At 58.9% G+C, this 21,216-nt stretch overlaps 2 protein-coding genes across 3 annotated transcripts in view; both read right to left on the reverse strand.

Moving 5' to 3' along the window:
• The window catches only part of FUBP3 (far upstream element (FUSE) binding protein 3), a 43,163-nt gene extending 38,666 nt beyond the window's left edge, over positions 1–4,497 (reverse strand). The window contains exons 1-2 of the mRNA XM_010571115.1: positions 4,379–4,497; positions 4,043–4,121 (exon numbers count right to left, since the gene is read on the reverse strand). Coding sequence (XP_010569417.1) covers positions 4,043–4,121; positions 4,379–4,497 — 198 coding nt within the window. The remainder of the gene's footprint in view (positions 1–4,042; positions 4,122–4,378) is intronic.
• An 8,511-nt stretch (positions 4,498–13,008) lies between these two features.
• The window catches only part of ASS1 (argininosuccinate synthase 1), a 28,728-nt gene continuing 20,520 nt past the window's right edge, over positions 13,009–21,216 (reverse strand). For both annotated transcript variants that reach the window (XM_010570907.1, XM_010570908.1), the window contains 4 exons: positions 19,291–19,422; positions 15,325–15,481; positions 13,714–13,779; positions 13,009–13,198 (listed from right to left, as the gene is read on the reverse strand). In XM_010570907.1, the coding sequence (XP_010569209.1) occupies positions 13,144–13,198; positions 13,714–13,779; positions 15,325–15,481; positions 19,291–19,422 (410 nt within the window). In that variant the 3' untranslated portion in view covers positions 13,009–13,143. The remainder of the gene's footprint in view (positions 13,199–13,713; positions 13,780–15,324; positions 15,482–19,290; positions 19,423–21,216) is intronic.

The raw sequence follows: 21,216 nt of genomic DNA on the forward strand, positions 1-21,216 counted from the left end.
GACAGCCTGGCCCTGCCAGACTGTCCCCTGCCAGCCCGGCCCTGCCTGAGCTGGCCCCTGCCAGACTGTCCCCTACCATCCTCTGCCTGTCCCATCCTTGCCTGGGCTGGCCCCTGCCAGACTGTCCCCTGCCAGACTGTCGCCTGCCAGCCCGGCCCTGCCTGTCCCTGCCCATCCCATCCCTGACAGCCCAGCCCTGCCAGACTGTCCCCTGCCAGACTCTGCCAGCCCCTGCCAGACTGTCCCCTGCCAGCCCCTGCCTGTCCCATCCCGTCCCTGCCTGTGCCATCCCGTCCATCCCTGCTGTGGCAAAGGCCGCAGAGGTGCCCCACCACCAACACCCTCGGTGGAGAGGCACCGTCCCACGGTGTCCCTTTCCTGCCCGTTTTCCTGCGTGTATTTGAGGACCCCGTTCCGTGGCTGGACGCCGCCGTGGTGTTGGTGACGCCTTGCACGAAGCTCCCGGACGCGGGGTGCCGGCACGCTCCGGAGAGCTCTGCCCTGCTCCGCCGAGAACCGGAGCTCCAGGACAAGGACCGGTTAGCCAAGGCTTCATGCAAAGAACGCCCGACGCTTATTCCTCGAGTGGGGTGCTGCTGCGTGGCCCCCGCCCGGCCCTTACGACCCAGGACATCTGGGCAATGGCAGTGCTTTTTGGGGGTGTCCCACGAGGGCTGTCACCCAACGCGCTGCCCAGGCACAGACCGTGTCACGTCGGGCTGCGCGCCTGCTATGGGGTTGAGCGTTCACGTATCCTCCGGGATACGAGCGACGCCTTGCCGTGGGATGGTGGCACGGCTCACGGCACGGGGAAGGGACAAGAGGCAGCGGGTGTCAGCTCTGTCAGCTGGCGGTGGGACCCCGGAGCAAAAAGGAGGGGGTTGGTGGTGGGAGCCCAGGCCCGGCAATCGACCCCCCCCAGCCTGGCAGCATGGGGGGACCTTGACCTAACCCCCCCCACCAAAGTGCAGCTGGGTGAACGGGTGAGAGGTGTTACCTCCCAAACTGCAGCCTGCAGCCAGCTCCTGCCGCGGCTGGGTTTGCACACCGAGCCTGGAATAGTCCAAGTTTCACTGAGCCCAGACCCCATTTCCCAAAGCCACCGAGTATTAAATGAAAAATTCAAACTATGACCCAAGTTGCATTGCGTTCCATCTCAGCTGTTTCTTGCTCTTTCCAGTTTTATGCATCTCATTTGCGCCTACATGAGTAGGCAGGAATTGCTGAGGCCGATGAAATTATCTGGTGGCTTTCCAAGAGCAGGGAACACGTTTCTTCACTGGCATGCACAGTCTGCTGCTGGTCACCTACGTTACACCAGTGGGCTTGCTGAGCACCAGCCTTTCCTCCTTTCAGAAGACGGGATCATTTTCTTAAGCAAAAAGCCCATTTATTGTAGGAGAAAGGAAGACAGCCCATAGGGGAAGGATTTTAAGATGATCTGTATCACCGCAGCCACCCCATCATCTTCCGACCATGGTGGAGGCAACTTCTCGAGCCATGCCCAAGGCTTTGCTTCTTCCTCTCTTGCAAACAGCCTGGAGAATTTGCTGGATTCAGGGACATTATCCCCCTCCTAACCCTGGCCGGGAAGACTCAAGACGCTCAGCACCAGCCTTTCCCCAGCTGCCCCTTTCCCCAGGCGGGTCCCGAGTGGGGTGATCACCCTGACAGCCCCACTCGGTTCTCGGGGGTGCCCTGTCCTCAGCAGGATTCGCCCCGTGACCCTCCAACTAACGCCAGCCTCAAAGTGGCTGCAAAAAAAGGTGACCAAATCTGAAGCCTAAAGCCCCCGGCACCGGGACGCCGGCTGAGAGAAGCCATAGGCTCCGCTGCCGGACCCAGCGTGGCACTCGGGGCTGTGAGAGCCGAGTTTTGGCAGTCTCAAGCCCTGACAAGAGGTGGATGAACCTCCTCGGTGCTGGGCAGGACTGGGACCGATGGACCAGGCTGCCAGGAGGGTGACGGCGAGCCCCGGAGCTGGATGGGCAGGGACAGCCGGGAGGGAGCCTGGAGAGAAGAAGACATCGGGCAGCAATTGAAAAGAAAGAAATTACAGTCCTTAAACACTTCTAGAAACAAATTTCTGATGTAAATCTTCCTTTTGAAGGGAAAAAAAAAAAGGGAAAAAAAAGAAAGGAGTGATTCTACGCCTCCATCACCCGCCTCCCCCCGCCTGAGCCACACACACCTTCACACACACACGCGCTGAAATTAGTTGTGACAGCTGAAATTCTCCTCTCGTCGGACGCCGTTTGACAGGGTACTTAAAAAAGAGGAGGAAAAAAAAAAAAAGAGAAGAAGAAAAGGGAAAGTGGTTTGGTGTTGCATGGGGGAGGCGGAGGGGGGTGATGGGGTGGGGGGTTTCAAGTGATACAAGGCGCATAATTCAGGCTTCTTGGATTGCAAAAGCTCCTCTTACCTAAAGGGCCTGCTGCCTTTATTTTTATCCAAATGGCTCAATTACTGCAAAGCCCCACAGAGAAAATTATGGATGTTTGCCTCTATTTTTCTCCCCTTGTCTCGACAACTGTAGATATTTTGTTTTCCTTCTTTACATCTCTTTTTTTTTTTTTTTTTTTTTTTTTCCCTTTTGGTGGTGGTGGGTGCGGGGGGTGGAAGGTGGCCGGGAACCAGGATGGGGGATGGACAGGGAGATGCGGGGGACCCAGGGCGAGGGTCAGGGCGCTGGCACGCAATGGCCCTGCCGCCATCACACAACTTGGTCCTCTCTCTGTCTCCCCCGCGTCACTTCGCACCTTTGGCTCCTTGCGTCCCCCTCGTCCCCGTGTCCCCCACCCTTCTCCCTTCCTCCAGCCCTCTCTCCCTCTCTTCTCCCCCACCTCCCTCCTCTCCTTCCCCCTGCTCTCCTCTCCATCACCCCCTCCCTGTGCCTCTCAAAGCCACCATAATAGCAGCTTGTTTGGCACTTCACTTGGTCTCAATGAGAAAATTCCCCCCTCTCCCTCTTTTTGCCTTCGTTATTTCCAAACCCTGCAATAGCTCCTTTGCTCAGGGCTGCGGGAAGTGCCCATTTTTCAACATTTTTCTTTGGCTTATGTTTGTCATCCTCTGAATTACCGCACCGGGGAGTCCAGTCAGCCCGACACCAGGCCCTGCTATTCACGCCTCTCCTGCTCCTTGAGATCATGTAGGGAGAAATTAGTTATTTATTTCGAGCACCACTGCAATGCACTTCCCCACAGAAGTGTTTGTTTTGATCCCCCGCTGGAAAAGGAGGCTCCACGGGGAGTGCCGGTATGCCGGCAGTACCGGGTCCGGCAGGAGACGCGGTGAGGGCAGGACAGGGTGCGGGCAGCCCCGGGGGCTCTCGGGAGAGGTGTGAGGATGGAGACCCCCAGCGAACACGTGGCTTGTGAGACGGGTCCCCCCCCATGCTAAGATGCTTCCCCAAGGCTCCTCCTGGAGCGGATGCTCTCTGCAGGTCCCGAGAGTTTCCAGGTGATGTTGTCCCATCAGGGAACCTGGTTGTCCGTGGTTTTATCCCTAGGTCAGATATGCCATGGTGAGATGAATCCCAGGACTGCGTGGCACCGGGGGAGTATCCCACCCCAAGGTGGCCATGACTGCACCAGGGAGTGCAACACAGGAGGCACTGAAAGACTGGACAGATTTGGTGGCTGGAGGAAAAAAACCCTGCTCCAGCCCAGCCCACGGTCACCAGACACGGTCCCCAGCCCCGCTCACTGGCTGCTGTCCTGCCCACCCCATCCCCCTTGGCAGAGCGGTGCCAACCCTGCATGGGCAGCCAGGCTTTTGGGCAAGGGCAGTGCAGACCAGGAAACATTCACCAGCTTGGAGAGAGTCCCAGATGACGGGAGATGGGAAGGATGCTGTCCAGGGAAAAGCCATCCTTGGAGGTCGTAACCCACCTCCCCTTCTCCCTGTGCCAAGGTCAGGAGTCAGCGAGACCCATCGCTCAGCCCACCAGTGCTGGTGCAGACTGGGCTGGCATGTCTGCAGCTCAACAGCCGCCCTGGCACTCGGGATGCTGCCAACGCCGGTGAGCCCTTCTCCTTGCGGAGATGCCATGGGCAGGCACGGGCAGCACCGGCACCAGCCGCGGCAGGCTATTGGGGAAGGGGCCCAGGGAGCTGCGGCTTTAAAGAAAGAAGAGGAGCAGCGGGAGAAGGAAAATGCAAAATTGGCCCAGTGGGTAGACCTGCTATTTAAGTGCAGTTGAGAAGCGAGCGGGAGGAATTACAGGAGAAATGATAGTGCCCTGACAGCTGCCATTTCCCACCGCCAGTCTCCCCTAATGGAGTCCTAATGTAGTGGTGGGCTCTTCGCTGACAGCCTAGCCCGAGACAGGGCTCGTCTTTGTGCTGGTGACAGATGGGACAGTCCGGCAACAAACCTGTAATCCTCTGATTTCTGCCGGCGCTGGCTCAGCTTAACCCCTTCTTCCCCCGGCACCCGCTCGCTGCCCAGGTGTGTGGCCGGCGTGGGGTCCGACCTGCCCCCGGGGTCCCCCATCGACCCGCTGCGGTGTGCCGGGTCTGGCAGCAAAGCAAGGCTCTGGGAAAAGCAGGCAGCTGCCTGTAGCTCCCTCCGCATCGCTTGGCTGCTGCTGGCCGGGGCAGTGTGTCAGAGGCTCAGCCTGGTCACCAAACTGAGCCGGAGCAGGCAGCAGCGTGGCTCCCTGCGGGGAAAGCAAAATGCCGGACCAGGCTCTGGCCGGGTTGCCCATGCTGCTCTGCCTGTGTGACATTTAAGCAGGCAGGTGACTGCAGGCAGGTGAGCTCAGGCAGGTGTGCTCTGCAGCACGGTACCTGCCGGGAGGGCTCTGGGCTGCCTGCCCGGCACAGCACCGGCCGGGAGCCTCCTGCTACCGCTGGCTGCTGGTTCTGGCACTGAGCCTCCTTGCCTGCCTCAAATTAGCCCCAAACCAGGGTAGGATTAGACAGTTTTAAGCTAAAAGGTGTGACAGTTCCCCCGCAAGACCAGGCTGCCTTGACTACACGCAGCTCTGGTCATGCTCCCCGGGATGCCGGGGGTGGCAGCGGGAAAAGCTGCTGGAGTTTTTCTGCAGAAAAAGAAATGCAGCTACTCCACGCACTTGTCTGTCTGCTGGTGGGGAAGGCTGGGCATGCTGGGGGGTCCTCTTCGGCAGAGGGCTGGGCAGAGGGATGGTCTCGCTCCTGGGATGCAAAGGGGGAGATTAACCACCTGCTGATCTCTTCTGCCCCATCTCAAAGGGCCCAAAGGATCCCTGGGGAGGGATTTTTGGATGCTTCTCCATTAGGCAAAGGTCCAAGCCCCTCTGCCTCCTTCCCAGCACAGAGCATCTCTCACTTTCACCCTATCTGCCTCCCAACACGCATCGGGGTCTCCATCCCCTCCAGTGAAACCCATCGGCATCCTTCCAAGCTGCAAGGGAGCTGTCTCCCATCGGCATGGGGCAGCCAGCTCTTCTCAGCCCCCAGACACAGAGCCATCACCCCAGGATCACAGGTACCCAGCAAGAAGTCACTGGTCCAGCGGGATCCCAGCACCCTCCTCCTCTGCTCCTGAGCTCTTACCCCACCGGCAGCGTGCCTGCCTGCTTTCCTGCCCGGGCAGGAGTTAGCAGGTAGGACAGATTGCTCCAGGCAGCTCTGTTGGGTCCAGCTTCTTGTCCATCCCACTGCAAAGCGGGGTCCTGAGCTGAGTCCTGCTCCCAGCTCTGCGACCATCCTCTCCGGCTGATCCAGACCTACCCAAGGCCACGGGAATAAAAACATCCCCATCCCACATCTCCACCCCACCAAACCCTGGGGAGCAGCTGAGACCCCAGGGACGATCCTGGTGGATGCTGAGGGTCCCTGTTATCCTCTGCTCAGCGGGGAGCCCCAGCCCCCAGCAGCATTAGACCCTGCTTGGCAGGAAAGCGCTATGCGGCGTGCGCAGGTCCTCGGCACAATTAGCCAACAAGTGGCTGTTTTGTGAGGGATTGTTGCTGATGTGTTTTAAGTGGCTTTCTGAGTGGAAAATGTTAGGCACTGGAGAGGCCGGCAGACAAAGAAGGGGATGCATTAGGTTTTATTGGTCTGCTTTGCACACATCTGACATCACTCCATGGAGCAAGTTCTACCCGGCTTTGGGGAAAATGAAAAATAAAGCAAGAAAAAGAGGCCGAGGGTACAGGGACGGGGGGAGCATGAACGATTCAAGGAGGCAAGTGGGGGCTTAATAGCAGGAGACACTGGAGCAAACTGTGTCAACCAGATGGGACCCGGGTGCTGCGGGAGGAGAGGGGAATTAGCCAACCCGCGCTTTGTTCCAGCAGAAAGCGCGGCCCTCTCCCCCCAGGAGCTGCCTACATGTGATATAATACAGCCCCTTTCAGCCGCTAAGCTGGCCAAGGACAAAAGTCACCGATAAATAGCAAGAGGGCGAGGCTGAAAGCAAAAGGCAGAGTTGCCAAGAGCCCCCACTTTCTCCTTGGGCTGCCCACGCTGCTGCACATCTGCCCTGGCCGCTGGCGCGGGGACCCGTGGGCACGGCGGTGGCAGGGCTGGGGGCGATGCCGTGGGACAGGGCTGGGGGCAGGAGGGGTTTTGGAGGCATGGTGCCTTCAGCGGGGGCGATTGCATCCTGCGTGACGTTCGAGGGTTGTCCATGTTTTCTCTGCCTTGATTCCCTTAGCCAAGCCATAAGAGCAAGAGCCCCCGTGCCTTGGGCATCCCCCAGCGCGCACAGGGAAGGGCTGGAGGCTGCCGTCCTGACCATGTCTCCCGGCAGCCCGCCACTTGGGCTTATTAAGCCAACGTGCATCCTTCACTCCCAGGCTCCTGTAAAAACACCCCCAGCATCAAATAAAACAGTCAAAAATCCCTCACCCAGTCCTGAACGCTGGGGAGCCAGCAGCAGACCCCCACCAAGAACTCTCCCTGCAGCCGCCTGCTCACGGCTGTCGGCATCCCTCGGTTCCTCTGCCGTTCATCCAGAGCCCGGGGAGCACCCTGCTCTGCCCCCACCCACTGCCACCCTCCTGCCCACATGCTGGGTGCGGGGGCTCGAGGGTTGAAGCCACCCCAGCTCCTCGTATTTTGGATCCAAAGGTATCCCGGCCATCATGCCCTGGTGCAGAGCTTGAGACCCACAAACTGGAAGGAGGACACCCCAAACATCCCTGGTCTGAGCTGGCACCCTTGGTTTGGGGTCTCCCTCCCCTCCCAGCCCCTGGCAGGGACCCAGCCCGGCCAAGCGCTAAACCAACCATGGGGCTGTGCAAACAGGCGGGACCCCCCATCTTCTCCACCCCCTCCCCTGCCCCCAGAGGGGTCTTCCTTGTTCTTGCAGAAATATTGATTCAGATAAACCAGGGAGATACATTAGGTGCCCCGGGGGGGTCAGGAGATCAGCGGCTCAGCTGGCCACCCGCCGCCCCGTGGCCATGGGGTCCAGCTACGTAGGACCGGGATGGGCAAGGGAAGCACCGAGGGCCTTGGGAAGCCCCTTATGCCACCGAGGGGGCTGGGGCAAAGTGCTTTTGCCAAGGGGAGGTAAAACAAATCGATGAGGGGCCGCCGTGACACGCTGACCCTGGCGCTGAGCCGTGGTTTTAACGTGTGACAGTAAATCTGGGCAGGGGGCTCAGAGGCAGATGGCTGGAGGGGGGAGGCGAGACGGGGCACTTGCTGGTGGGATGAGGGAAGGGCGAGAGCTCCCAAACTGAGCGGAGACCGGCAGAGCCCCTGGGGAAGGGAGAGGAGGTGGGAAAGGGCAGCTCAGATGCTGACATGGGGATGGGTGATGCCTCTGCCACCACCGGGATGCCCCTCGTAGCCAAACATCACTCCCGAGTGGTCCCTCCTGCTGCTGCCCATGCCCTGGTCCAGCCAGGAGGGCTGCGGGGTGCTGGAGCAGAGACACCCCGAGGCTTTCTCCAAACTCACTTCCATCCAGCCGACGGGAAGCATCCCCTCCAAACGGAGGTCTCAGTTTCCAGTCCTCGGCTCCTCGCTCCCACCTCCCATCTCTCACCCCCCGCTGAAGCCAGAGGAGAGGGCAGGAAGGCACCAACGGCCATGGATCCAGTTACCTGCGGCCAACAAAACCTACCTGTCCCTTCCCGGCTGCTCCCCCTGCCCCCTCTCTGGGGGGGACAAACCAGAAGGACCCCCCGGCCCTCCCTGAGCATCGCCGGGTCGCTGCCTGCCACGATCAAGTGACCAGATGGACGTCGGGCTTGCACCGCAGCCTCTTCTGTGGGTCCCTTGTCCCCCCTCCCCAAGCCGGCTGAGCTTTGACGCTCTGTCCCCCCGGGGCAGCCTTTTGTCAGGGGCGTGCAGAAGGGCCCCTGTGTCCCTCTGATCCCCGCCGGCCCCACGGCAGCGCGTCCCCGGCCGGAGCATAAAGCTGGCTTTCAGGGACCCAGCATTGGGAAACTCCCGGGGAAGAAGCAAGGGAGCTTCTTGTTAAACGGGGAGACAAAGCCACCTTGTTAAGGGGTTTACAAAGGCAACCATCTCCCCCTTGCCTGGGAAGCTCGCGACTGGCGACTCCCAACCTCACCGGGGGGATGGCTTTTCCTCGGAAAGATAGAAACACTTAATAGCCATGCTGTGCTTGCAGCCCTGTGACCCGTGTGCGGGGCCCAGGGCACCTTCCCCGCTCCCAGGAACCGCTCAGAGCCACGTCTCCGAAGGAAAACGGGAACCAAACGCTCATCATGGGGGATCCCGTGATTTTCCCGCGAGTACACCGTCGCTACCGGTGTCCCCGCTGAGGGGACGCCACCCTCAGTACCTTGGCACGGGGACCACCACCTGCACAAAATTATGTGATATTGGGTAGCACAAGAGGATTTTCTGTCCCTCCTTTGGGAGACATGGGCCAGGATCCCCTCCCACACACCCCACGGATGGGGAGATGGAGCCCCAGGAGGGGATGTGATGGGGACACAGTCCCACAGGGTACAGCCACACAAGACCTCCCTGCTTCCCTCCTGCAAGACATCATCCCTTTTGCTCGCATGGACCCAGTGATCCCTTTCTCCACCCAATAAAATAAAGTTTAAGCAAAAAACCCCAGAGATGCTCTGTCCTCCTGGGAATTTTCTTTTAACACCCATCTATTCTTACCATCTTTTGCAGAAAAAAATCCCTGCCCCAAACAAGGTCAGCGAGATCTTTGGCATGACCTTCATGGGATCTGACAGCAGCTCAGCCTCTGATGGGCACCCCCAAGCCCCTGGACCCCCATTTTGCAGACCACGTCTGGGGACTCCACACACCGGGGCCACATCTGAGCCCCCAGGATGCATTGCCCAAACCTACGCATTGTTCCGAGTTGTTCTTGGCAACGCTTGCGTTAAAATCCACATGCATATTAAACCTTAAACCCAGTAATTACCTCTACCTCCAGAGGAACGGGAAAATTGATTTTGCCATAGTGATGCAGCAGGCTGCAGTAGCCAGCATTGGCTGGTCAGCTTATAAAAACCGGCCCCCCTGGGCACGTACAAAGCCCGCCTGGGTGCGACAGCCGGCTCAGCAGGGGAAGGGAAGACCTGCCTCTGCTAGCAAGCCCTAGGGACAGGCAAAACGGGCCAAGCCCCATGCGGTGAGCCCTGCCGAGCAGCGAGTGCGTTGCCAAAAAAAGCCAAATTAACAGCCAGGAGCTTTTGCCCCTGCTTTTCCCTTTGGCATGTGCTTGCCTCCCACCTATGCTTGCAGGTGGCACTTTGGGGTGTCCAACATCCCTCCTAGCATCATCCCCACATCCTCCTCCTCCTCCTCTCCCTGGGGAAAAGCCATCCCTGGGTGAGCGAGGCTGGAGGACACGTCACCTTCTCCGCTTTGAGCCAGCAAACGTGAGCTGCTGCGGCAGCCTGTGCTGCGTGGTGCCACCCTGGTTGCCGGTCCTTTGCCGGGAAGCCCCAGCCACGGCTCTGTACCCCGTGGGGCTGGGCTGGAGGCAACTTTCCCTCACCGGGACCAGCACTAAATTGGACTGCTGCAGCTTTAAAGAAGTATGTCTGCTCCTTGGCTGGCTGCAGGGCTGGTGGCAGCCGGGAGAGCCGGAGGACACCTGCGGAGATCCTGTACAGCTGGGGAAGATTAGCCTTTTCCACTAGACAAGACCCATTACCATGTTCCAATATACCATCACTTCCGCTAGGAGAGCCTGCAGATGAGATATCGATTGCAATGACCCCGGACAAGCCCTTCCCTGGAGCCTGGCAGGGCGGCAGAGCAGCCCCACGGCACGGCCCTCGGTGCAAAGAGGGGATGCAGCTTCCCAAGGGCATCCCCAGGGACCCCCAGCCCCAGGGTGGCAAGGGGCTGCCTTGGAGCAGCCTGGAGCTCAAGTGATGGGCGATGCTACGGGGGGATGCGCAGAAGAGCTTCGAAGCCCAGCAGTGACCCAGGTCCCTTCCCAGGGTCCCTCCACGCTCTTCCCAGCTCTGCCCTGGGGATGGGGAGCCCCCAGCCCACACTCTCCGCCCTTATAGCCAGGTGGGTGTTGCAGAAACAAGCCTGCCGCCTTAAAAGCTCAAAAAGTTATTCCCAAACTGCCTCTGCTGGGGAGTTACCAGGTGGTTCAGGAACTGCTCACACCATGCCGCTCGCCCACTGCGCTTCCCTCCTGCTGCGATGTGAGGCTGGCCGCCCCAGATCCTGAAATACCTCCCTGAGATGCACCAGGGGTGGAAGGATGCTGGGAAACTGTAATGGGGGCAATGAGAAACCACCAAATCATGGGAACTGGAAGGGCTGATGGTAATTAAAGTAGTAAAGTAATTAAATGTGGTGTTTGACTCACAGCATCCTATCGCTGCAGCCGCCAATAGCTGCACCAAGGGGAAAGGGCAGGCACTTGCTAGGTCTCCACTATCCTGCGGTCCCATGATTTTCAAGATTTTTTTTTTCCCTCCTGCAAGACTCACGCTGGGTTTGACTTGGCTTTTCGAATAGACCGAGCTCTGCTTTACCAGCACGATGTGCTTTCAGCCCAGTTGGAAGCAGCAGCTGGAAGTCGACACATGCTGCTCCTCCAAGGCTGACCACAGCCACGTCCACCACCGCCTCCAAGAGCAACCCTGCGCTGCCTGAGGAGCTGGAGCTGCCGTGGTACGAAACATCCTCTAACCTCAGCCGAAAATCTCGTCGTGCATCCCAGCGGGTGCAGCGAGGCATGGGCAACCGCGGCACCCTCGGGTCCAGGCTCCGAAGTGCTGCAGCGTGAGTGCTGGAGAAGATTCGAGGCCTTGGATTTAAATGGCTTTTTCCAGCTGATGATTTAAGCACCCTGGGGAGAGGTGGCCCAGCTGGTGCGATGAGCCCTCCTGGAGCACATCCAGCATTTCTCAAGCGTTGGGACACAGGAAGCTTCTGCTGTGATGCTTGGTTTTGGTTCCCCCCCCCCCCCCGAAAAGTCATCAACTCCTCATTGCACCAAGTTCTTTCAAACTCCACTCTGCCGGTGGAGACTTCTGTCATGGTCAAGCCATGTAGCTGCCAAGGACGGGCAGGGGAGGTAACACAGCTTACAGGGCTGCCTGTTGTCCCATGGGCCAGCTCAGCACCCTTCCCCAGCGTGCAGGAGAGCAGCAGCTCTGTTCCCATCTTGCTTTTTGGATGATCCCCCCCGGAGGTGGCTCCTGATGAGGTTTCGAGCCCTTTCTCCCATCTGGGAAGGGGCTGCTGTGGGAGGAACGGGGCTGGCTCGATGCCGGGCACCCATGCTGGGGTGGGCTCAGCAGCGCACCCCCGCTGACCACCACCACCACCGCTGCAGGGCTCCGGGACGCTGCTCACAGAGGACCCCCGTATGAAGCTGCACTTTCAGCACGGACTTGCTGCTGAAAGCAATGGGATGTAGGGAACGCGGCGGTCCCACACAGCATCCCCCTCCCCACACCCCACGGGGGTCAGACAGGCTCTACCAGCCCAGAAAACCATTTCTCTCCCCTCGCCTGACAGCCCTCCGCTGCTTTCTCCTCCCAAGATGGTCGCTGCCAGTAATAGCAGGGAAAGTCACATCCAAGCTGGGAAAATAACATGTTATTTTCCCAGCTGTGATGTCAGAACTTGTCATGCTTGCCGGCTCGGCAGCAGGGTGGGCAGGACATGCCTGGATGTCCCCAAACAGCCACCGGGCCTGGCTGTCCCCTCGAGGGCTGCACAAATGTTCTCCTTGGTGGTGGCAACTCTGCTTTTGCTCCCCAAATGGGTGGGAAAATGGCACGTCCAGGCTTCCAGGATGGGGCTGACCGGTGCCCCGTGGCTGTGCCGGGCACCGCAGGATGCAGCACGGCGAGTGCATCGCTCCCAGCCCCAGAGAGCATCTCTGCTCCTGGCCTGGGGACACCCACCGTGGGGACACCCCAAACAGGGTCCTTCCCCATCCTTGGCGGCGCAGAGCAGCAGCGGAACCCAGGTGTTTGCATAGGTTAGAAAGTGTTTTCTTTCCTTCCTCCTGCTGCCTCTGTAGTTTCAGAGCAGGTCTCCCTCACCGAGCCGTCCCTGCATCCCGGCCGAGCGCTGCAGCCTGAGCCCCAGGGACGGAGGGACTCGCAACTCGCCCAGGCACGATGGCAGAAAAACCCGCTGCCCAGCCTGGAGCAAGCACTCCTCTCCTCCTCGCCTCCCGCAACACCACCGGAGGATATTTCCCCTGTTTTTTCCTTTTCAACAAGCCCCAAGTCTGCTCTTAAAACGCACTAAAATGAAGACAAAAGAGAAAGGATCAAATCCTCTTAACCCATCCCCACCACCGAGCTCGCCCCTCCGGACCAGCGCTGTGCGGAGTGATGTCCTCCGCTCCCCACCTTCACAGCAAGGTACCGACAAACCCCCCCACGTCCTTCAGAGGCACTTAATCCATTACAAATTTCACAAAGCCCGGCTTGAGGAAGCGCTGGGCCAGAAGAGCAAACAAACAAGGCAGGAATAAAGCCCGGCTCTCAATGAGCAGACCCAGCGCGTGGCTGGGTTTTTATTTCTTTCCCCACTTCTCCTCTGGCCGACCACCTTTTTTTAATGATTGCATTTCACTTGCCGGCCGTAACAAAGCCATCACCTCCGCCGTGACTCTGGGGAGACGAGTTACAATTACAAATTACCACCACAATTAGTGCTAGTTCTTAGAGAAATTAGAAAGGGGAGCAGGAGGCTCGCGTGCGATTGATTGCTATTCATCCTGCTTTACGGTGACCTTGCTCTGGAGACGATGATATTCCTTCAGCCTGGAAAACGGATTAAAAAAAAAAAATTAATTGTAAATTAACAGTAATAACACACATTTCCTTTCAATTAATTTAAGCAGAATGAGGGGGCGTGAAGAGCAGGCATTTGTTAAGGCCTGTACAGTTTAATTATTTTTTTTTCCACAAGATAATGTAATTAATTTATCTTAGAGGGGTGGGGGGACATGGCGGATCAGGGAGAACAAAGCAGTTAACAGGCAATGGAAAAATTAAGAGCCCATTATGTAAATGCAGTGTGTTTTACAGCCCTGGGGTTGAGGGGGAGTATGGTGGGGTCTGAGAAATAAGTAAAATAACGAGACCGGCTGTGCTGGGGAAGGCTGTAATTAGACAGGGCTGGTTCTGGGGGGGCTGGCTGCACCCCGGCAGTGGATGGGGGCTCGAGGGGAGGCCTCGGTGCCCCCCCAGAGCCCGAGCTGGGAAGGGGAAAAGCCCTGGGGGTGCTGGGGGCTTTTCCCCCTCCTCGGGGAGGGTCCCGCCTCGACCCCACAGACCTCAGCGAGTTGATGTTGATGAAGCCGGTGGCGTCGGCGGGCTCGTAGTCCCCTTGCACGTTCATGCTGAGGAGAGAAAGGCACCGTCACTGGGATGGGAGGTCCTGGAGGAGGACGGGGGGGGTCTTGGGGCTGCCTTTTGGGATGGGAGAGGACACAGGTGACCCCAGAGCCGGCTGCTCCCCCGGGGCCGGTGCCCGCTGTTGCCCCCTCATCAGTTGCTGGTGGGTGCGGGGGGCTTGGGCCAGGGTCCCCACTAGCCCCCGGGGAAGAGGCACGTGGCCACAGGAGCAGTAGAGCCACAGGGCCACCCCGACGGCCATCCCCGGGGCCTGCTGGAGACACAGCCCCAAATTTTCCACCGTGGTCCCTCGTGTGCAGCATCACCCTTCCTCCCCGTGCTCTTGCATCAAGCAGGGATGCTCGCCGTGTCCCCCAGGTTTGGCTGTCCCATGCCAGGCAGGAACATTGCCCTGCGGAGGGGACATTGCCCCCGGCAGGGCAGCGGTGCTGGAGGAGACCCCCGGCACCGATGGGGTTTATGGCCACGGCGGCCGGTGCCTCGGCACAACACCGAGAGCATCCCCCTCCTCAAAGGTGGCAGCCACCCACCGGATCCCAACTCCAATGGTTTCCTACATCCCCAAAATACACGGCTCATTTCCCAGAAACCGCAAACCTTCAAGGAGGAATGGGGGGGGAAATAAAGAAGGAAAAAAAAAAAAAGAAAGAGTTTACAATGATTTTACCTCCCCTGACGGGCTACAGAAAAACCTCTGTGCTTTTATTTTTGCTCATTCGAGTGGTTCTGACCTGCTCTATAATTACGTTACTTTCTACCTACTGTGCAGAGGCATTTCCACACAGCTCTGCCTCTCACAGCTTTCTCTCGGGTTCCTGTGACGCCGTCACTCAAAGGCTTTCAAACCAGCGATGTAGAAATCAAAAAGAAAAGGAAAATGGTTGGAGACGCAGGGAGAATAAGTGCCCCTGCTTTTCTCTCCCTCTCTCTTTTTCCTCTGTCCCACCCCCCTCCATCCTCCTTTTTTTTTTTCCCCTTTTTTTTTTTTTTTTTTTTTTTTTTAATACTTTATTCATTTAATCTCTCCAAGTGAGAGCGCGAAGCATAATGAAGGGTTGGGACGGATTATTAGGAGCTGTTGATTTTGAGGGGGAGGGAAGGGGGAAAAAAAAGCCAGAGAAGAGAAAGAGAGAAGATAATTTGACATTTACTCCGACTGATCTAAACTCATTCGGGTGTATTTATGGCTTATAAAGTGTTTAGAGAGATTGAAAGGGGTTGAGGGAGGGCTGGGGGGGAAGCGAGCAAGCGAGAGGGAAAACAACGTAAAGAAAAGGGAAAAGCCAGAGGGGAAAAAAATAATATTGACTTGAAAACATGGCTCGTGCTTTGGCCAGGCACTTGGCTGGGAGGATGGCATCGCTGGTGTCACTGGGGATGGGATGGAGTAGGATGGGATGGGATGGGACAGAGTGGGATGCGACGGGATGGGATGGGATGCGACGGGATGGGATGGGATGCGAAAAGATGGGGTGAGATGATCACTACCACCCCCCCTGCCCACCCTGGCCCCCCCAAACCCCACTCACCTGACCAGCTCCTCGTTGTACAGTGACCGCGGGGACTCCCTGCCCAGGACGTAGACCTGGCCCTTGAAGACGGAGAGGCGCACGGTGCCCACCACCCCCTCCTGCGAGCGCCCGATGCACTCCCGGAGGAATTCGCACTCGGGGCTGTGCCAGAAGCCTGCGGGCAGAAAGGAGGGTCAGCGGGGGCACGGGGGAGGTCGGGGTCCCCCAGGGTGCCCGTGCAGGGTGGTCCCCCAGGCTAAGTCCTGCAAAGCAGACCCTGGGTAATTTTCGAGGGAAGGGATGCGGTCATGGGATGGGGAGAGGGAAATGAGGTGCTGGGACACCCAGGTTCAGCCCTGAGGGATGGAGACCTCATGTGTGTCCCTTCCCCTTGGTGGCCCTTGGGTTCCCACCCGGGAGAGGAGGCTGGAACCGTGGGGCCATACTCCTCCCAGCTCTGCCGGGTGGGGGTGATCATGGAAATTAAAAGCTTCATTAAGGAAGTATGAAACTGCCACTCAAAACCCACCATCTTGGGAGGGTCAGGTGGAGACAGACAGATGGACACAGAATTGGGGGGGGGGGATCAGCTCACAGCCCCCTGCGAAAAGGATGAGCTGTTCTCCCCTGGGATGGGCAGGGCAGGATTGGCCCCGAAGGACCAACCTTGGGGGGACACAGCCCCTACAGTAACACTTTGCTCCTGGACAGCCCTGGGAAAGGAAAACCCCCCAGCAATGGAGGTCCCGGTGGGATGCGGAGCAGAGCGCTCCCCCCAGGTAACACCGGCAGGGCTGACCCCGGGGCTGTATCGGGCTGCACATCGGGGCACGGATGTCTCGGCAGCCCCGGGTGGGCTCACCTCCCCGGCCCTTCCTAGGGCAGCGGGGGTCCGCTTTCCCCCACCACCGCTCACCGTTTGACTTGTCCCCCCCCAGCTCCCCGGAGCGAGGGGCTGGCAGGATGCGGGGAACCGGTGCTGGCACCCACGGAAAGCTCCATCTAACCACAACCACGGCAAGTGCCTCTCCCTCCTGCCCCAGCTCTGGCCAGCACGGCAGCCCCCCAGCACCCCAAGCCCCCGGCAGCTGGGCTGAAGCCCAGGCTGGGTGTTGGGGTGATGTGCGGTCACACCACGGCTCCCCAAAACGCATCCTGCGGGAGCAGCCATCGGCATTGCTGTCCACCGAGGCCACTGCGGGCGCACAGAGGGGCTGTGGCCCTGCCTGCCGCCCCTGTGCCCCCTCCTGTCCCTAAGCAGGGTAATTAGCCGGAGAGCCCTCGGAGACCTGGAATAAAGCCTGGGAGATGGAAAAGGAGATAGAGGCGGTGAGAGAAAGAGCCCATTCACCACCCTCCGGTCATCCCCAGGTTTTATCTCTCCCATCGCTCACACACCGGTGCCCTCTCACCTTTCCCTCCCCAGCTGGGCTCTGGGGCCGAAGCCATTAAAGAAACAAACAATTTCTTTTGTTGTTTGGCTTCGCCGTATCCTGCAGCCTTGTCCCCAGGATCTACGTAGCCCTGCTCCGAGGCACAGTGTCAAAGCCCTGCAACCCCTCGCCACCAAAACCACCTCCCTGACCCAGACCCCCCCCTCAGCCACCCCACCATGGCATGCCTGGGGGGCTCGGGGACCCGTTCCCCGCAATCAGCACTGCCCTGCAGGCAGGGACCCTGGCTCCAGGCAAATACACCCCTCTTTTTGGTAACCCCCCTCCAGGTACAACTCCTGAAACATCAGGATTGACGTAGGGCTGTTGCATCCCCGTAAAAATAAACCCAAGACACATCAAAATAATAACCACCTACTTAAACCCTGACTCTGACAGGTCCAGGTGCAAGGAAGCATTCCCCCCCGCCTTGCCCCCCACCGCAGACCCATTCCCCACTGGAAGTGAGCCCCCTTAATGACCTTCCCTCCTTGTAACCGTCATGCTGCCCTAATCACGACGAGGGCAGGGGGACAATGGCGTTTCCGCACCTGGCCGTACCTGCCGGGACGGGAACTGGCTTCAAAGCCACCCCTCCACAATGGGATCAATGGGGACGGGGAGAAGATAAACACTAATTCTTCTAAAATCAGGGACTAGTTGTAATAATGAGGTGTTAAAGAAAGGTGAGCTTGAAAGCCTGGCCTCCGGCATGGGGACCCACGGGTGCTGTTTGCACCCCCTTGGGGTTGTTCCTTGGATTTGGGCTCGGCTGCCAGGGAAGTCTAGGACCATGCTGAAAATCCCTGGGGATTCAGCATCTGGACCCAGGGAAACAGCAGCCTTTGCCTGGCAGAGGTAGGGAGGGAGAAGCGATTCCCCAAGTGGCTCTTGAGCCTGGTGGCTTCACAAAACGCGAGTGGTTAGAAATAAACAAACAGGTTTACGCTTAAACTAAAAAAAAAAAAAAAAGTCAAAATAAAGGCAGCCCAGGACAAAGTCTAATAAAAATAGCCAGAGGCAGGAGCGGCATCAAAGAGTGAATTAAGGCAGGGGCTGTGATTCAAGGGAAAGGTAACCAAGACTTCTGCAACCCTAGAAGCCTTCGCCCTGCCAGGGCCCTAAAATACGGTTTAAGCAGCAAAGGGGCTCGGGTATTAAATGCCTGTTGCTGAGGAAGATGCAGGAGGGATTGTCCTTGGAGGGGAAGGTGCTGAGGACGAGCACAGGCATCAGAAACTGCAGGGGAGAAGACAGCCTGACCCAGTCCTGCTGGATCTGCTGCTGCCCAAAGCCTGAGCTCCCAGAGTCAGGTTATTTCCAGGGGATCTTCCCATGGAAGATTTCACGGAAATCATCCCAGCCCTTGTGGTTAGAGATAAATACACACCGCCGTGCTTGGAGCCGTGCAGCAGGCACCCAGGTGTGGGCACTGGGGTTTTGAGCCCACCTATGGCATTTTGGGCTAATCCTGCTTCCTTCAACACAGCACCAGCGACCGAGTCGGGCTTGATCCAAGGAGCAGACCCTGGAACAGTGCTGATGTCCCTTCCCGAGGGTGCCGGGCTGTTCCCTGCAGCGCTCACCCCAGCAGCGTGGGGTGACTGAGCTGAGACCCCTCAAACTCAGCTCACACGGGCAGCTGAGCAGACCCGAGCTGGAGCCACTGGGTGCATCACAGGAGGAAGGACAAAGGGCTTCATTTCTGTCCCTAACTGCGGGTACGAGCCAGCATCCCCTTGTCCCTTATGGCTCCCAGCCCAATCCGGGCAGTGCTGTCCTCACCCAGGCCCGGCTGTGCTGGAAGCAGCTGGAAGCCCCTTCTGCAGCCCCCAGCAAAGCCACAACTCGCAGTGCCCCTGTGTGGGCTGCACACCGCATAGCACGGCCAGGACCCTCCTGTCCCCTCCTGCAGCACCCCCCTGGACCCCAGCAGCCAGGGCCACACTGCACTGAGAGCCCCCCCCCATGCCACGCACCCCTGTGTTTCCCCCCTGCCAGGGTACGGGGAGAGGTCTCCGGCTTCAAATCCCACCGCGGGGACGTGCCGGGAGCTTGGGTGCTCGTGTGCCCCATATCCCGGTGTGCTCCCATCCCGGTGGGACGAGGGCAGGCAGGGAGATGGAGAGAGTCGGAGGGGAGAGCTGGGGAAAGGCTATGGGGGGGGGACACAATGACAAAGGGACAGGGAATTACAGCCTGTGAGACAGCCAGATGTGTTGGATGGGACGAAGAGGTGGCACCGGGCTGGGAGAGATGCCGGGAGCATTCCCCACCGGCAAACCCTCGTGGAAGGCGGCATCGCCTCCTGAAAATCTGGAGCCCCTTCGGCAGAAAAGCAGGCAGAGCGTGGGGCTGAGCTCAGCCCTCGGCACGAGCAAACCCGTCTTTTCCCCCCGTGAGTGGCCTCAAAATCCACACCTGAAGTTTACAGCCCTGAGCGCGTGTACCAGCAGGACCTGCAGCCTCCGGTAGCAACAAGGGAGGAGGAGGAGGAGGAAGGCTGGGAGGATGCTGCGGCGGCAGGGCTGGGCTGAAGGACCGTACGTACCGTTGTACACCAGCTCGGAGAATTTCAAGGCAAGCCCCTGCTTGATTTTCCGTACTTCCCGGTCCATGGTGAAGGCCTCGATATCTAAATGCGCATGGTATAGGATCGTTCCCGCTGGGGTCTCATAGATACCTAGCCATTTTTCCAGGCAGGGGGAAAAGCAGGAAAAGAGAGAGAAACGAATGAGACCAAAACTGTCAGCAAATGACAAAAAATAATGACTTGGCTGACAGAAGGAGCTGTGGTCGAGTGCATTCAGTCTCAGCTCGCTGTAAAATGCATCTGTCATTATATTCATGCTGGGGCTGAGACAGTCCACTCCGCACCTTGCGGAGAAAATTTCTAGATTCCCCTCTTTGAAGAGGCACTCTGACGAGGCTAAATGACAGGGTTTGGGAACCGATCCCCCCACCGATCCGTGCCCAACGGTCTGCGGCTGAAAACCTGTAATTAAAGGAACGACGCGGGGCACAGGCACGGGGAGCGGAGGGCCTGAAATACCCTCCTCTCCCCTCGGCTGGCGAGAAAGAGCCCCGCGCATCCGCTGTGAAGCAATGAGGCTACCTGGGGGCTGGGAGGGCAACCTCATTTGGGGCTGGCAGGGCCCCCCCCAGTCCCTTCCCGCCTCCCCCCCCCATCGCATGAGGCCTGGGGATGGAGGGATGCTTAATTATTTCGGCGATGGGGGCTAACGCCGCGGGTGAGCTGCTCCCTTTGTTCCAGCCGCTCTGGGCTTATTTGCCGCATAACGTGTTTACTTGGTGTTTAAATACGAGGGCGGCCATGCGGTGTTCCGCTCCAGGTCGGATGCGGGTGGAAAGCCGGTGGGGGAAATGCTGAGCTGGTCCGGCAGCAAACACGTGGCGGGCACGGCTGTAACCTGCCTGTGGCCAGGGCTGCTCCGCCAGCATGTCCGTGTCCACGGGGACGGTGCCCTCCCAATGCCAGGCATCTGTGCGATGGCACGGCCGTGGGAACGGCGAAGGGCACCTGCACGTTGGGTTTTGCTGGCACATGAAGAAACCCCATAGGAAACCGTCCCTGCCAAAGGGGATGTGTCCCCAACCAGCCCCAGCGCTGAGAGGGGGTGAGGGGAACCCACAGGGCTGTCAGGGGGGCTCAAACCCGCACCGGGCTCTGCCTGCTCCGTGCCCTGCCCGCTCCGTGCCCTGGAGCGTGGCACAGGCTGAAGCAGGGTCCCATCCCGGGCTTGCCACTGGTCCCACAGACACGGCAGGAGCCCTATCTACCACGGCAGCCCAAGCCACTTCCATCAAACCTCAACCCTACCAGGGTCCATGATCTCAGCATCCTACAGGCGCGGGACGGGTCTCCGTCCCAAAGGAGAGCCGCCCCGTCCTCTCAGGCCACCCCAACGACGTTGCAGCCCGGTCCCCAGGGGCAGGTCCCTGGGTGCTCACTGAGCACCCATCCCCACAGGGCTGTGGGATGAGACAGCCACGTTAGCACCAAAAACCAGCCGTCCCCACGGGCACGGCGGTGGCACAGAGGGCTGCTGTATGCCCCCTCCAGCCCCTGAGCCTGCCACTAAAACAATTAATATTCCCTCTGCTTCCCCTTAGGAGGTGTTAAAACCAATCTGGGTTGATGGAAGGTTTGGATTTGTGTCTTGACCCCCACCTCCTGCCCATCTGCCTGCACCCCTGCCCATCCCATTCGACCTGATGCTGGAGGACCAGGGACCAGAGCGTGACAGCCGGGGTGGAGGGGAGGGGAGCTGACAGCCGTGCTCCCAGCCGAGGAGACAAGAGACACCTTCAAAGTGACACTCGCAGCGTCTCCAAGTGTCTATTTTCATCTCCCCGTGTTTACAGGAAAAAGACAGAGGTGTCAGCACCGCAGCCTGGCGAAGCTTCAATCACCCCGTAATTACTGCTGGGGAAGGGGGGGACTGGAGCGGGGGGG

Source organism: Haliaeetus leucocephalus, unplaced genomic scaffold (assembly GCF_000737465.1).
Source record: "Haliaeetus leucocephalus isolate CR32 unplaced genomic scaffold, Haliaeetus_leucocephalus-4.0 Scaffold306, whole genome shotgun sequence".
In the NCBI taxonomy this organism is placed as follows: domain Eukaryota; kingdom Metazoa; phylum Chordata; class Aves; order Accipitriformes; family Accipitridae; genus Haliaeetus; species Haliaeetus leucocephalus.